General features: G+C 37.2%; 1 protein-coding gene across 1 annotated transcript; it reads left to right on the forward strand.

Moving 5' to 3' along the window:
• Positions 1 to 5,806: 5,806 nt before the first annotated feature.
• Positions 5,807 to 14,842, forward strand: chrna2a (cholinergic receptor nicotinic alpha 2a subunit). The gene is made up of 6 exons (XM_039674291.2): positions 5,807 to 5,953; positions 7,589 to 7,740; positions 7,987 to 8,031; positions 9,932 to 10,041; positions 12,374 to 13,418; positions 14,623 to 14,842. Exons 1-6 carry the CDS (start codon positions 5,878 to 5,880, stop codon positions 14,746 to 14,748), a joined length of 1,554 nt encoding a protein of 517 aa, XP_039530225.2. The 5' UTR covers positions 5,807 to 5,877; the 3' UTR covers positions 14,749 to 14,842.
• The last annotated feature ends 2,698 nt before the right edge of the window (positions 14,843 to 17,540 follow it).

Raw genomic sequence — 17,540 nt, forward strand, 5'->3', positions numbered from 1 at the left:
CTTTTTCTTTACTAAATTAATCAATATTTTTAGACTAGCTAATGGTTCAATTGCTCAGTTATTAAGACAGTCACTTGTCGCCGCCTTCTGGCTTAATAATGCAAGTTGCGCAAACACGAACAAGCGGAGTGATACAAACAGTGAAAAGTCAAACACATTTGGGGTAACTTTATATTACAATAAAAATAATGGCAATGTATTTAATGAGGTGCTTGTGTTCTTAAATCCCCTACTAAAATAAGCGTATGCATTTGGTTTTGGCTCAATTAATTAAAAAATAATTAGGTTAGGTTTTTTTACACAAGCAAAATACACATCTCTGCTACAAATGACCACTTAAAGTTTTTTTTTTCTAGGACCTACCATTTTCGTACAGTTGGACTGAAAGTGAAAGAAGTGCAAATGTTACAACTTACCCCATATGCGGGGTTAATTGTAACAGACAGAGGGGTTAGTTGTAACATTTGTGTGTAACAAACATAATTAACAGTACTATTTTATTTGTATTGTTTGTGCATCTGTATAGGTAAATATTCATAAATCCATCCCTCATCCAATCATCCTTAGAAAAGAGCTGCTTAGTTCTGCAATAAATAATAATAAATAAAATCATAAAATATTGTAATTGCAATTGAATTAGATCTGTGTGTGGCAGCTGCATGTACAATTATTATTATTATTATTATAACAACAACAGTAATAATAATACAAATGAGCTTAAAATAATAATTTTAAGGGTTTATTGCATTAAAAACAGGCCATATTTTTAATAAATAAACAAGTGATCAATGCATAGTAAACTACATTTTAAATTCCAACATTGTTTGTGAAAGTCCAACACAGTTAAATGTATAAATAGCCTAAATATTCAGACCTGAAAAGTTGTGTGGCTCCTGTTTTCATTTGATTATCATTGCACACTTGGCGGCTTGTTTGTAACGTGTTGTCTATTACATATTTTAAGCCTAGTTAACAGTTGCTAGGAATTGCTGACATGTTTCAAAACGGTGCTGTGTTTGAGCAAACAAGACAGTGATTAAGGCAATATAAAGTTAGATTTGGAAACGTACCCAACTCAGAAACAGAAAAAAAAACTATGATGAAAAAATGTAGGCTACTACATGGTGTCAAAACACTCTATCTTCACGAAATATTGAAGATAGAGTGATCGCGGGAGACCGTCTTCTGGCAGCGAGAAAAATATCATAAACACAACCTGCATGACCGTAAAAGGTCTGTGTTACATTTAGGTTGTGCCCCGCGCTGCCATAAGTCGATCATTTAAAACTTCTATCGACAAACAGCTGTTTATTAGCTAATGTTACATGCATCTTATCTGTAGCCTATGCCTGTTAACTGAAGCGTGAAGCGTCGCGTTGGGATTCGCGCTCGCTCGGCTTGCGCTTGAACACAAATCCCACTCGCTTTGATTTAGTCCAGGCAAAATAGCCCATTTTGGAGCCAAAAATAGAACTAATTGTAAAAGAATTTTTTTCAGCATAGATCATTTCTATGAGGTGTCCAGAACAACATACTAAAAGTCCTAAGAAATCCTAGTTGAGGAAATATGTTTAATTCGCATCAATCCGAGATGTGTGCCAGTAAGGCCAGACAACAATACACCCCAATGGGGCTATTTTTTTCCTTTACTCCTATCAAAATAAAACTTTATACAATGAAAGTACCCATGAAAAGTAACAAATTTTGTATTACAAGTTTCTTTGAAAATGAATTTTATTATGCAAATGAGCTATACACTAATCGAATATGCCCAAAATACACCCAAATAGGCTTATTTTTTTCCTTTACTCCTACTACAATAAAACTTTACACAATGAAAGTCTACAAGAAAAGTAAAACATTTTGTATTAGAAGTTTCTTTGAAAATGAATTTGAATATGCAAATGAGCAATTTACTAATCGAATATGCCCAAAATACACCCTAATGGGCTTATTTTTTCCCCTTTACTCCTATAAAACTCACAATTAAACCTCACAGAACAATGACAGTGAAAGTATACATGAAAAGTAACCTTTTTGTTTTACAAGTTATCTTGTAAAACAAAAATGTATGTAGTTAGCAGAGCCGGACAGTATCAGAGTACATTTACTTTAGTACAGTACTTAAGTACAATTTTGAGGGATCTGTACTTTACTCGAGGATCATTTTTGGGGAGTACTCTTGACTTTACTCAAGTACAATTGAGAGGGAAAGAAATATTGTACTATTTACTCCACTACATTTCTACCCATAACCGTGAGCACCCATTACTACTTCTAAAAAAAAAAGGAAAATAAGAAAAATCTCGGAAACCCTCAATTTGTTGTTTCCCTCTCAAACGTGATTGGATTGTGCAAGCGCCTAGGCTGGGTTTCCCCATGCTGTCTTGCCACAGCGCAATTTTATTCACGCTGCTAGGCAGCCTGCCCTGGACACCATAAACCAAATTTCCGCCTGAGCTAGGGAACCAATCACAGAACGGGGAGGGAGCGGCAAGACGATGACGATGTCTATGCAACACTGCAGCAGTTTGAGTATCTCTATGGATCCATCTTGGCAGTGGACGCGAAGTTACCTTTTGATACAGTCTTTGTGTATACATACATACTGTAAAACTTAAAATAAAAGCCCGGGCTCTTATTTTCCCAAATCATCAAACTGCACCGGCTTGTATTTGAGACAGGCGTCTATATGGAACCGGCCTTTATAATTTAGTGTTGAGATGTTGTTCAATGAGTCTATAATCTCTAAAAATCTCCAAATGCTCCACCTGAAACTGCGATCTTCCAACCTTTTAGTATCGTGTCAATTGATTTGATTATGCGCGAAGGAGAGAGAGAGCAAGACAGTGCTCGTGTTGTTTGAAGACGTGAGAGTGCGCGCGTGTGTCCGGTGCGCTCTCTCTGCTCCTTATGTCTCAAGTGCAGCAGTTTCTATTCTACATCACTCACCGATCAAAATAGTCTTTGGCGGGACAAAAATTTGCTTTGGCAGACGCCAAAAAGCGGACGATCTGACGGTTTTAGAAGATTAACAACCCGAAACTAAAAAACAGACCTGGCCTCTATTTGAGACCGGCTTTTATTTACCCAAACCTGCAGCCACACCAGGCGTGTAAAAGAGACAGACTATTTGGGATTCGCTATTATTTGAAGTTTTACTTTAAATCTCCTAAATCTCTGACCCATCGTCTTTTTCCTCGTCTAATTTTCTGCCGTTCTTCATACGTCATCTAGTATCATTGAACCGATTGGCTATGAGCTACGTACAGATGCATTTGATAGACATTCGTAGCACCCAATAATAAGGCTCCGGGCATTCATAAACCATGCCTCAAACACGAGAAAATGAACATGTGGTTTCTAGACAATGTTTCATTCTCAATGAGACGTGGTCTGATATCAGCAATTACCTTCAGCTTTCCGCCAAAGTCAACTCCATGGTCAGATTTAGATAAGAGGCCAAACCATGGACGAAACAATGGATGGAGACGCAGCCAGCCCATCCCGTGAATGTGCCGACCCATGGCCCCACCTATATTCTGAATAGTGACTGAAAAGTCACCCCGAACTCATCTCCAGTGGAACCTCAAATTCTCCCTCCAACGTCAACATCTGCAAAGTTCCATAGTCTTCGGGTCTTTTAACAAATGATGGTGTGAAAAGGGGGAAGTGAACGTACGGACCCAAAAGACGGGGGGTGGCATGTTTTGGATGGGAGAGTTTTGCCAATAATGACCGATCAGCCTGCGGCACCACCAGAAATACTAGATGTAGTCCGCTGTAGTTGCAAGAAAGACTGTGGCACAAAGAGAAGAACATGCAAAAAACATGGACTCCCTTGCACTGCCATTTGCAGGGAATGTCGTGGCACTAGCTGCACAAACTCACAGTTGCCTGATTTATCTGATGAATATGAGGGGAAGAACTAAGCAAAGAACAAACCGGGAACTGATTTGGGTATGCCAGAACCAAGAGCCACAGAGAAGGGGTCGAGGATAAAATAAAATGAGAGAAAACAAAAATTAAAAAACACCCAACCCTCCCCTGAGGCTTGTGTCCCTGTGACCCTGAAGACTATACCGGCGGGGGTTATACCCCTGACAGGTACTACCAAGCCAGGCAGTTTTCAGGTTAGAGGCCAGTCTAAAAGCAGCATTGCCTTCACCTATTGGCAGTAGGATGATTGGATGAAGATTGGGCCGATTTGTCATACATATATGAAGGGTGTTTCTGCCTATGCAAATTATGACATATTCAATAAGTGTAGAGCTCATGTGCATATTCAAATTAATTTCAAAAGAAACTTGTAATACAAAATAAGTTACTTTTCCTGTATACTTTTACTTTGTAAAGTTTTATTGTGGTAGGAATAAAGCAAAAAAAAATTAAGCCCATTTGGGTGTATTTTGGGCATATTCGATTAGTGTATAGCTCATTTGCATAATACAATTCATTTTCAAAGAAACTTCTAATACAAAATGTTTTACTTTTCTTGTAGACTTTCTTTGTGTAAAGTTTTATTGTGGTAGGAGCAAGGAAAAAAATTAAGCCTATTTGGGTGTATTTTGGGCATATTCGACTAGTGTATAGCTCATTTGCATAATAAAATTCATTTTCAAAGAAACTTCTAATACAAAATGTTTTACTTTTCTTGTAGACTTTCATTGTGTAAAGTTTTATTGTAGTAGGAGTAAAGGAAAAAAATAAGCCTATTTGGGTGTATTTTGGGCATATTCGATTAGTGTATAGCTCATTTGCATAATAAAATTCATTTTCAAAGAAACTTGTAATACAAAATTTGTTACTTTTCATGGGTACTTTCATTGTATAAAGTTTTATTTTGATAGGAGCAGAGAAAAAAAATAGCCCCATTGGGGTGTATTGTTGTCTGGCCTTACTGGCACACATCTCGGATTGATGCGAATTAAACATATTTCCTCAACTAGGATTTCTTAGGACTTTTAGTATGTTGTTCTGGACACCTCATAGAAATGATCTATGCTGAAAAAAATTCTTTTACAATTAGTCTGTCGTAAAACGGTACTTTGCCTGGACTAATTGGACTTAAACATTTTGACGGGTGAGTGCAGAACCAGCTCAGACGAGGAGATCAGTTCGTTGCGATGGGCAAATCATTGCAGCACCAAATTCGAGTTAATATTAGCCAAATATTTCAAAACTTTCATTATATACACTCAACAAAATTTATATATTTGGTGCTGAAGGAGACGGAGCTGAGCTCCGGCAGGGTGCGCTGCGCCCCAATTTTACCTATATGGTAATTACCGACAAACATTATTATTTCATGTTAAATGTTAATTTTAAGGTGACAGTATTACAGTGTAGGCTAATAATAAATTTAAGTAGTACAGTAATAATAATTTGTTCTAACTATAGGATAAGGGGTTGGTTTTAGGGTTAGTTGCTTATGTGAATGCATAATTTATAATTGTAACAATGACACTATAAAATAAAGTGTCACCATTGAAATATATTATAGCTAGATTAAAATAACACGATAACAAGTAGCCTAACAATTTGCAATATCAAGAAGGAAAAATACAACAAAAATAAACGGAAGCTGATGAGACATAAAGCCAGATGTAAAGCTACATAAACCTTATGGATATGTGAATATTTTACGCGTAATTGGCTGAACCTAAAACGAATTGTGTCAAGTTTGTTTAATCACTGCATTATTTGATAGTGTGATTGAGGACTTTGCACGTGCAGTTATTTCACCTTCTTTACCCCGCCCATGTGAGCCGTAGGACAGCGTCATACAGTCCGTCAGTGCACGAGCAAACACAGCGCGATCACTCATCACATCCAGCAGTCATTTCACACATCTCTTGCGGACTTCTGCCTGTTGATATGGAGCAAAATCATTTACAGATAGTTCTGAAGAATTTGTGGCTGATCTTTCTTATTGTGGAACACGTTAAGCCTGGTAGGTGCAGAAAAATTTTGAAAATTTTTAACTATTTTAACTGCTAAAATTATAGGCCTATATATAAAAAATATGGAAATCGAACTAATTATGCTAGTTCATGTGGCCTTTTTAAAATAATTTGTGTATAACAATAAAGGTAACTAGCTTTGCAGAAAGTTTTAGATGAAGTATTGGGTGTTAGTATCTGAACCTGAATTCACCAAGTGCAACATGTTCCTGGATCAACATCTCTGTTGATCCTGGAACATCATTCCAATCAACCAATCAGATTTGAGGGACAAGTTTACAGTTTATGTGAAGTTTAGGCTTACTATCAGGGTTATGTGATTGTTCTGTTATTCACCTGTCATTTCCCTCTGATTTTAGGGTCATTTGTTGTGGATAGGGTTGGGATTAAATTTCCCGACAGGAATGTTGATCCAGGAACATGTCTTTGGCAATCTGTAGGCTATATGAGGGTTTTGAAATGCAAATTAATAACATTAATTATTTTTTTTGAATTGTACAACAGTCAACATGAAGCCAAGACACCCCATGTTGAAAAGGGTAATAATATAACAAATAAAAATAAATATCACCATACTTTTCCAGATGATTAATTTTTCATTAAGCATTGCAAAACAAAAATTGTATTACAAGTTTTCTGTAATGTTATGTTTAATGTGCAATTGAGGTGTTATCTAATTAAATATGCACTAATTTCACGCATTTCAAGAATTAAAATCTGAACATTGGATGAAGTCAGGTTCAAAATAATTTTTTTGTGACATTATAGATTCAAAATACTGTCAATAGAAGGATTTTTTTTTTTAGGTATTGAATGCCTGTAAAAACCTTCATAAAATAAATAAATTAACGTTTGGTGTCTAAAGCTGCAAGTGGAGATTATCTGGCTCATCTGGCTTCAGACGCAAATAGATAAAGATAAAGTGCTCTAAAAGATATGCTTTAAAGTGTATTTTGGATGTTTTCTTTCAACCAGTCCGAAAAAAGAAAAGAAAAAAACACTTTAAGAAAAGCCAAAAAGCACAAAATCTCAAAATTTGACATGCAGGTGCATGAAAAAAAAAACAACAACAGTTTTTGTAGTGTCTCGCTTTAATTCCATATGTAGTCCATTGGAAATATTTTTTAAACAAGCTAAAAACCTACTTGTACTTAAGCATATCCAGTGGGAATAGAAATTCAAAAATTATTATTACTATAAGAGGCGATTTGATTGGATTATCTGTTTCTTTCTTGTTTACCTTGTGGTATTTACTATTCAATACAATGTGTTTTCATTGCATTGTTTCCTATGTGTGACTTCACTCTTCTTTCCATTTAGATTCTAATCAGAAATTTCCACCCTCTGTACTAAGAAAAACACACACATCACAAATCACTGGACGGCTGGATTAATTAGAGCTGACTGCACTGATTAAGGAACAAATAGTAATTACAGTGAGGAGGCGGCTTTGCTCGGCCTGTCTTTTCTTTTACCCAGCCATAACTTCAACCTATTCACTGTCGCTCATCCTCCACAGTACCTTTCCAAAACCTTCCCAGACACAGAGCTGAATTAATCAGTTATCACTAATAAAATAAAGTGCACGATCAAGATCTGTCTCTTTGTCTGAATATGTATTGCAGCACTATCAGATGGTTGGATCCATGCGCATGCAGAAGACAAACTCTTTAAAAAACTCTTCATCGGTTACAATAAGTGGTCCAGACCCGTGCGGAACATCAGTGATGTTGTCATCGTCAAGTTTGGCCTCTCAATTGCCCAGCTTATTGATGTGGTAAGTTGATATTTTGCATGTTTTCTATGATTGATGCTGGTGAGTGGCAAATTCAAAGCATCAATGCACTAAGACCATCTGACAAAAAATTTAATAACGTTAAGAAGAGCTTTACATATCCTGATGGAAATGTGTGGTTGCTATAGGGTCTCTGGTTTCCAGTCCATTCTTTAATGCAAGTCTGTGGGATTTACTCATCTACCAGAGCAAATTTTGATGCTAACTTCATCCTCTGTTTTTCAACAGGATGAGAAGAATCAAATGATGACAACGAACGTTTGGCTGAAACAGGTGACAGTCTTTATATTTGAATGAAGTGGTCAATAAATGATATTGTGTTCAAAATGAAAATTCAGAAAATGATTACTCATCCTCAAGCTGTTTCAAACCTGTATGTGTTTCTTTCTTCTGTTGAACACAAAAGAAGATATTTAGAAGAATGTTAATGGACCCCATTGACTTCTATAGTATTTGTTTTCCTACTTTTGAAGTCAACTGTTTGGTTACCAAACCAAACAAGTGGTTTGGAACCACTCGAGGATGAGTAAATGATGACGGAATTGCTTTAAGTTACCATTTTTGCCTAATGGTGATCAAACACATGCTAATAAGAAGGTCTTGACCTCACTTTGCAGAATGTACATCAATAAATGCACTTTCTTTAAAATAAATTCTATATAAAATTTGGACATACACTCACCTAAAGGATTATTAGGAACACCGTACCTTTACATTTATTAATTTAGCTGACACCTTTATCCAAAGCGACTTACAATTGCTATAATGACAGAGGTTGCACGCCTCTGGAGCAACTAGAGGTTAACTGTCTTGCTCAGGGACACATTGGTGTCTCACAGTGGATTCGAACCTGAGTCTCTCACACCAAAGGGATGTGTCTTATCCACTGCGCCATCACCACCTGTATACTAATACTGTGTTTGACTCCCTTTCACCTTTAAAACTGCCTTAATTCTACGTGGCATTGATTCAACAAGGTGCTGAAAGCATTCTTTAGAAATGTTGGCCCATATTGATAGGATAGCATCTTGCAGTTGATGGAGATTTGTGGGATGCACATCCAGGGCACGAAGCTCCCGTTCCACCACATCTCAAAGATGCTCTATTGGGTTGAGATCTGGTGACTGTGGGGGCCATTTTAGTACAGTGAACTCATTGACATGTTCAATAAACCAATTTGAAATGATTCGAGCTTTGTGACATGGTGCATTATCCTGCTGGAAGTCATCAGAGGATGGGTACATGGTGGCCATAAAGGGATGGACATGGTCAGAAACAATGCTCAGGTAGGCCGTGGCATTTAAACGACACCCAATTGGCACTAAGGGGCCTAAAGTGTGCCAAGAAAACATCCCCCACACCATTACACCACCACCACCAGCCTGCACAGTGGTAACAAGGCATGATGGATCCATGTTCTCATTCTGTTTACGCCAAATTCTGACTCTACCATCTGAATGATTCAACAGAAATCGAGACTCATCAGACCAGGCAACATTTTTCCAGTCTTCAACTGTCCAATTTTGGTGAGCTCTTGCAAATTGTAGCCTCTTTTTCCTATTAGTAGTGGAGATGAGTGGTACCCGGTGGGGTCTTCTGCTGTTGTAGCCCATCCGCCTCAAGGTTGTGCGTGTTGTGAATACTGAATGTTTTTCCCTTTTCACACCATTCTTTGTAAACCCTAGAAATGGTTGTGTGTGAAAATCCCAGTAACTGAGCAGATTGTGAAATACTCAGACCGGCCCGTCTGGCACCAACAACCATGCCACGCTCAAAATGTCTTAAATCACCTTTCTTTCCCATTCTGACATTCAGTTTGGAGTTCAGGAGATTGTCTTGACCAGGACCACACCCCTAAATGCATTGAAGCAACTGCCATGTGATTGGTTGATTAGATAATTGCATTAATGAGAAATTGAACAGGTGTTCCTAATAATCCTTTAGGTGAGTGTATACAGTGTTGTAATTATAGTAATGCTTTAGAATAAGGTTTCATTTATTAACATTAGTTAACTATTATCCTTTTTAGTAGCTCAAATCCTTCCTGTAACTCAAATAGTAAATCACAGAAACACGAGATCAAGATCAAGATCATGGGTTTGATCCCCAGGGAAAGCAAAAACTGATCAAATGTGTGTCTTGAATGCAAAATAAGTTGCTTTGGATCCTGCAGGAATGGAACGATTATAAACTGCGCTGGAACCCCTCCGAGTTTGATAATGTGATGTCTATTAGAGTCCCGTCGGAGATGATTTGGGTGCCTGACATCGTCTTATACAATAAGTAAGTACTGATGTATATTTCTAAAAAGGTTGTGACGCACATGACATTTGCAGGAAGATTTTTGTCAAGGTGGTCCTGGGTATTCAGACATTAAAGGCTATGGTTAAACTAACAGTGTCCTGTTAAAACTCTGGAAGAAAGAGGGCGGTCTAAGTCTTAATCGCTCTATTAATATCTGTAGTCCTGTGTTTCTGTAACATTAATTTGTGAAATCAAACAGACATGGCGTGAAATAAGATGTTAAGCACTGCTGTAGCTGATTAAAAAAAGGTCCATGTTTTAATCTCCTAATAAAATGTCAAATGATTATTGTCTATTTTTGGAAACACCAGGTCTGTCTTTATCTAGGAGGCAAATTTGATCTCGACAAATAGAAATTGAGGTCCTCTTGCATCATCAGACCTGAAGCAAATGCAAAAAAAAAAAAAAAAAAGTGATGTAGATATTTGAAGTAATTATCACAATTGTCATGGAACATCTTCCTAGAGGCATAAAGAAAGTTTCTACCCCAGATACATCAAAGACACTTCCTATAATTCATCCATATTTTAAAGAAAGCACTTTTAAAAGGCTCATATCATACTTTCTGTGGCCCATTTATTATTTAAGTTTTTAATTAAACTTTGAATGCAACATGCAATTTTCGATCTTTCGTTTCATTTACTCCACAATGATGCATTAAATTGGTAAAAAGTGAGATGTTGGTCAAAAGTGACAGCAAACACTTATAATGTTACAAAATATTTCTATCTAAAATAAATGCTGTTCAAATAAATGATTTGTACTTATTTAACAAGGATTCATCCTTAAAAAAATGTTTTAAACATTGATAATAATCAGTGTTGTGCAAGTTACTTCCAAACTGTAATACATTAGGTATTACTTGTTACTGTTATTTAAAAGTAATTCATTAACTTACAATATTACTGTCCCAGAATTGTAATGCGTTACATTACTCATGTATTACTTTTGAGTTACTTTCACCAAAATAACTAAGTAGAACTTAACTTTTGGGCTGTAACAATATGCAATATGAAACCGCCACATCCACGAACCTACAGAATCGCGACACACCTCTTCCAACTCCAGCGTTATTCTCCTTACAGTCCAGATCCAATGCTGCCTTATCTTAAAATTAGGCTATTAGTATTATTTGAAGTTAACATTATAAAATACGTAGACCTACACCACAAAACTAGTTGAGGATAAATTATTTAAAATTGGGGAAGTCCAGCATTATGGACATGACATTTGCAGTCAAAACTTGAAATAAAAATTCTCAGAAAATTCATGTATTGAAACGTATATAGGCTACTTCCTTAAAGGACTCCAGACATTAGACAAATATCAGTCTGTTTTTTTTTAATATTAGGGAAAAGACACACATTCATGCGTGACAAAAAAATAGGAGGCAAAATACATTTTTTGTAATTCTGTTAATTACACTGCGCAAATCGGATGAGGAAGGGTTGGCTCTCCAGTCTCCATAGAACTTAAAATATTCATTTTATTTTAGTTTTCGTGTTCGCATTTATGAGGAAAAAACAATGTTACAGACGCGACCGCTCTGAACTGGCACTAAAAGACTGCTTTAAAACTTTCACATAGTCTGTTGCCTTTAAGAAGTAAAAGCAGACAATACACTGTAATACAACTGTAATACAAGCCTCACTGAACATGTAACGAGTAAAATATTACTGAAAATTGATTAGTAATGCCTTACACTACTGCGTTACAGCAAAAAGTAATATGTTACTGTAATGTATTACTTTTGTAATGCGTTACTCCCAACACTGATTAATAATACATTTTTCTTGAGTATCAAATCATCATATTAGAATGATTTCTGAAGGATCATGTGACACTGAAAACTGGAGTAATGATGCTGGAAATTCAGCTTTGATCACAGGAATAAATTACATTTAAAAATATATCCAAAAATAGAAAATGGAAAATTTTTCACAGTATTACTGGTTTTACTGAAATTTTATCAAATAAATGCAAAAAAGAAAGAAAAATAATTGAATATTGGTAAAACTTTACAATAAGGTTTATTAGTTTCTGTTAATTAACTACAGTAATTTTGACTAAGAATGAACAATGCATCTACAGAATGTATTAATCTTAGTTAATATTAATTTCAACATTTACTAATGCACTGTGAACTAAACACTATTTTTATTACCTAACATAAACACAGATTAACTAATATAGTAACAAATTTGCTCATTGTTAGTTCATACATTAACTGATGTTAACTAATGAACCAAAAAAATCTGACCGACTCCAAACTCTTGAACAATAGTATAAACTGGTGTGCTTTTGTCTACAGTGCGGATGGCGAGTTCGCAGTGACCCACATGACCAAAGCCCACCTGTTCCACACGGGGAAGGTGAGGTGGGTTCCTCCCGCCATCTACAAGAGCTCCTGCAGCATTGACGTCACCTTCTTCCCGTTCGACCAACAAAACTGCAAGATGAAGTTCGGCTCCTGGACATACGACAAGGCCAAGATCGACCTGGAGCAGATCGAGAACACCGTGGACTTGAAGGACTACTGGGAGAGTGGCGAATGGGCGATCATCAACGCCGTGGGAACCTACAACACCAAGAAGTACGACTGTTGTCACGAGATCTACCCAGACATCACCTACTACTTCATCATCCGCCGCCTGCCTCTCTTCTACACCATCAACCTCATCATTCCCTGCTTGCTTATCTCTTGTTTGACCGTTCTGGTGTTTTACCTGCCATCGGACTGTGGAGAGAAGATCACGTTGTGCATTTCAGTCCTTCTTTCCCTCACCGTTTTCCTATTGCTCATCACTGAAATCATTCCCTCGACGTCTCTGGTCATTCCGCTCATCGGAGAGTACCTGCTCTTCACCATGATATTTGTCACCCTCTCCATAGTCATTACCGTTTTTGTGCTCAATGTGCACCATCGATCGCCCAGCACCCATAAAATGCCCAGTTGGGTTCATTCTGTGTTCCTGGACCTCATTCCCCGCTGGCTCTTCATGAGACGCCCAGAACCCGAGCTGAAGCTCCGCGGCACGGCCAACCTCTGCACGTCTAAGAGCTGCCTTCAGCAGGAGACCGACGTGGACGGGCAGGACTGTCGGGACATGGAGTTCGGGGTGGGGATGGGGATATCCACGTCCATCTCGTCCCCATCCGCCACGTCTCTGCATCTGTCCGACTCGGAGCCTTTACTCCAGAAGTTGGGACACGTGATGAACCTGTGCCAGTGTCCAGCAAAGCTCACGAACTTCGTGTCAGACCCCGGTCTCAGCTTCTCACCGTGTGTCCTGAAGGCCCTGGATGGGGTGCGCTACATCGCTGATCACCTGCACGCTGAGAATGAAGACTTTTCAGTGAGTCTTCAGTCATGCAGACTTGAGGGATTAGGGAAGCTCCTTTCCGACACATTAAATAAATCATGCGCTGGTGAATCATAATTGTAATTATGAGAAAAGAATGAAAGAATTATGAGAAAAAATTGGAAATTGACAAGTAAAAGTTATGAGATAAAGGCGAAATTATGATTATCATAAGTCATACTTATTTTATCTCATAATTATGACATTTAATCTTAAAATGATGACTTGGTGCATCATAACTTTCTCATTTTGACTCATGTCGTATCTAATTATGAGACAATTAACATTTTACTTATAATAATTTTCACTTTATGTCATAACTATGGCGTCATAATTTCAACCTTTTATCTCATAATATGATGGGATGTCATAATTGTGACATTTTATCTCATAATTATCACATTTAATCTTATGTCACAATCATATTGTGATATAAAGTGAAAATTACGACATGCTAAGTCATAATTAAAAGATTAAATGTTATAACTATGATAAAAAGTGAAAATTACGACAAAATTAAGTCGAAATGAGACAATTTTAAATTTACATCAAAATGAGAAGGATATGATACGACAAGTTATCATTTTTAAGATAATTAATGATAAAATGCCGAAGTCATATGAGATAAAAAGTTGTAATTATGACAACTGATAAAAAGATACAATTATGAGATACTAAGTCATAATTATGAAACCCTAAATATAATTTTGAGATAAAAAAGGTTAAATTTGTGACACAAAAAGTCATAATGAGATAAAAAGTGATAAATATGAGATAAAAAGTAAAAATAATGATGTCCTAAGTTACATTATGAGATAAAAAGTTAAAATTATAAAATTAAAAAATAAGAGATTAAGTTTAAAATAAGAAATGAAGTCAGATATAAAGTTGCTTTATTTTATACATAAAACAAATAAAGAAAAAGTTGTAATAGTGAGATATATAATCTTAATTTATAGAAATCGTAGCAATTACAATTTTGGGTTTTTGACAAATAAAAGAAGTGACCTCATAAAAAAAGTCTAAAGTGGAAACAGACTGATTGAAAAAGTGCAAACCCCTTTGTGTGAATATTGCTGTGTTTCTCCTCCAGCTAAACGGATATTCCTCTGCTTCATGGCCACTGACCTCATTACATTGTCCACAGTTTTTCCCGCTCTGAGCACTTTTGAACCGTGCTGTGTTTGCTTTTTGACAGGTCAAGGAGGACTGGAAATACGTGGGAATGGTGATTGATCGCATCTTTCTGTGGATGTTCATCATCGTGTGCCTGCTGGGGACGGTCGGCCTCTTCTTACCTCCCTGGATATCAGGAATGATCTAAGAGCCGTGATACACACCACCAACATCAAGAGCTTTGATAAACACTTGAAGCCAAGACCTTTTACAGGGACCATTAAAAAGATGGCAAACATTGAAATGCATATATATATATATATATATATATATATATATATATATATATATATATAAATAAAAGGTCGTTTTTTTCTCTCTTCCTTTGATGAAAGATATCCGCCTGTTCAGGGAATATTTGAGGACGCAATTCATTTTTACAACGCGGGAAACACAACTGAATGCCTTGACATTTAGCACTATCAACCTGCACCCGAGTCCTGTCGTTTCCATGCATAAAGAGCGGGGCCGTCACCGACCGCAATATGCTAAATTAACCTTTGGGAAAGAGGCAAACGCTTATGTGACCCTGATGGGTGGCAGTTCAATTCAGTTCACTCTTTACCCTTTATTCAACTGTTCAATGAATCATAGATTACATTCCGTGCCGCTTTCAACAGCAATTATCTCCAAGGTCAAAAGGCAACTATTTATTTATAACTTTTTTTATATATGAGTCAAAAGAATGCTTTTGATATTGCAAAGGTCGTGTAATTATCCAAGACGGGTCTGTGGACCATGTGGGTCAAATGGGACCTGGGAGAAAACTGACATTTGCTATTAGAAATTCTGCTCTTCCACTGAACTAAAACACTGTTTTGGAAACAGGAAGAGCAATTAAAGCCAAACTAATAACTAGGATCCGTCTTTATCAGCTGAAATCAAGAATGAATCGTGACATGAAAACGTCTCCTTTGGTTGAATTCATAATTAATGTAAGTGAGACTCTCTGACAGTCATATCCCTTAATAGCTCTATTTTACAGCTGTGAAAAAAAGTCCCTAACAGACTAATGACCTGAGCGCTGTCGCCCTCTGCTGATGATTGTGTAAAACACACCAGGATTCCCACTGTCATGAAAAACCTAGAAATTAAATGATAATAGACCATTTGATCAAAGGCAAAAACAATAAAAATTAAGGTAAAACATTTATAAAAATATTTAATTGATCTTAACTAATGGAACTAACACATTTTTTTCTAATAATCCAAATTGATTAAAAAGTGAACTCTCAATAATTTGAAATATATTACAAATTAGATTTTTTATTTAAAGTTGCAGTCTGCAGTTTTTACCTCTTTGTCGCCATCTCTGTTCAAAATCTGCAATTGCAGTTATTCGGAATTATCAACTTTACATGGGTTGTGCCTCGGCACGGCACTGCGGATGAACACAATGTTTGAGGAGAGTGTGCGGCTGTCAGTCACTGTGCCGGTGTGGATACTGTCATTCAGAATCACAGATTCTACTTTTTGGAAGTATGACCAACATAAGAATTGTCACCAGAAAATGGCATCTGAACAAGTAAAGCCTAGTTCACACGACATGATTTTAAAAAGTCTGTGCGGTTCACACTACATGACTTGCTCTCTGTGAAATCAGGACTGTTCAAGTTGTTGAGCTGTTCATAACACACAACACAACGTGATTGATCCGCAACAGGAGGTAACACACTACACGAGTGGACAACAACTCTGTCCCCCAACGATTCCATCTTGTCTACAAACCATGTTTTGTCACAAAAAATCATGCGATAAAACGAACCGGAAATGAAGCGAAACAGCACGTGATGAAGAACACAACACGCGAAAATAGACGTCAGACAGAAACTGCTAACTGTTTGCGTGATGATTTGCTCTGAGTAAAATTGCAAAAAAAGAAAAAAATACGATTTTCCGTGACCTCAACCCATAACTTGCTCTGATTGGCTGTAGCTCATGACATCACTGAGGTTGAGTCGCACAGCAGCTCTGGATATTTAGCATGCTAGATATTTTTCTGGGCTCGACATGCCGTCTGCGAGCGTCTTAAAAACATGTAGTGTGAACTAGGCTTAAAGGGTTAGTTCTCCCAAAAATAAAAAAATGAAGTCATTAATTACTCACCCCCATGCTGTTCCAACCCCGTAAGATCTTCGTTCATCTTCGGAACACAAATAAAGATTTTTTTGATTGAATCTGAGAGCTGGATCAGTCCTACATAGACTGCCCAAGGGACTGGCTCTTGACGGCCCATAAAGTCATTAAAGAAAAGGTTTAAATATTCCATGTGCCTACAGCGGCTCAATTATAAGTTTATCAAGCGACGAGAATACTTTTTGTGCGAAAAAAACATAAATAACGACTTTGTTCCACTATTCCATTACTTCCTTATGGGCGCATGCGCGAGAACTGAGACGAGGACGTTCTCCTTCGACTACTTCTTGTTACCGGCTGCTCACCGCTTAGGAGTTTTACCGCCCCCTACCGTATAAGATGATGATCCATATATAAGGCGCTCCGGATTATAAGGAACACTGTCGTTTTTTGAGAAGATTAAAGGCTTTTAAGTGCACCTTATAGTGCGGAAAATACGCTAATTGAAAAGCGTATGTACAGCGCGCATCTTCCTCTGCTTGTAAACAGAAAGTTTTGCGCTTCCAGCTATATCAGCACATCATCTTATACAGTAGGGGGCGGTAAAACTCCTAAGCGGTGAGCAGCCGGTAACAAGAAGTAGTCGAAGGAGAACGTCCTCGTCTCAGTTCTCGCGCATGCGCCATAAGGAAGTAATGGAATAGTCGAATAAAGTCGTTATTTATGTTTTTTTTGCACAAAAAGTATTCTCGTCGCTTGATAAACTTATAATTGAGCCGCTGTAGGCACATGGAATATTTAAACCTTTTCTTTAATGACTTTCTGGGCCGTCAAGAGCCAGTCCCTTAGGCAGTCTATGTAGGA

Source organism: Pimephales promelas, chromosome 15 (genome assembly GCF_988280905.1).
Source record: "Pimephales promelas chromosome 15, fPimPro1.hap1.1, whole genome shotgun sequence".
Classification (NCBI taxonomy): Eukaryota; Metazoa; Chordata; class Actinopteri; order Cypriniformes; family Leuciscidae; genus Pimephales; species Pimephales promelas.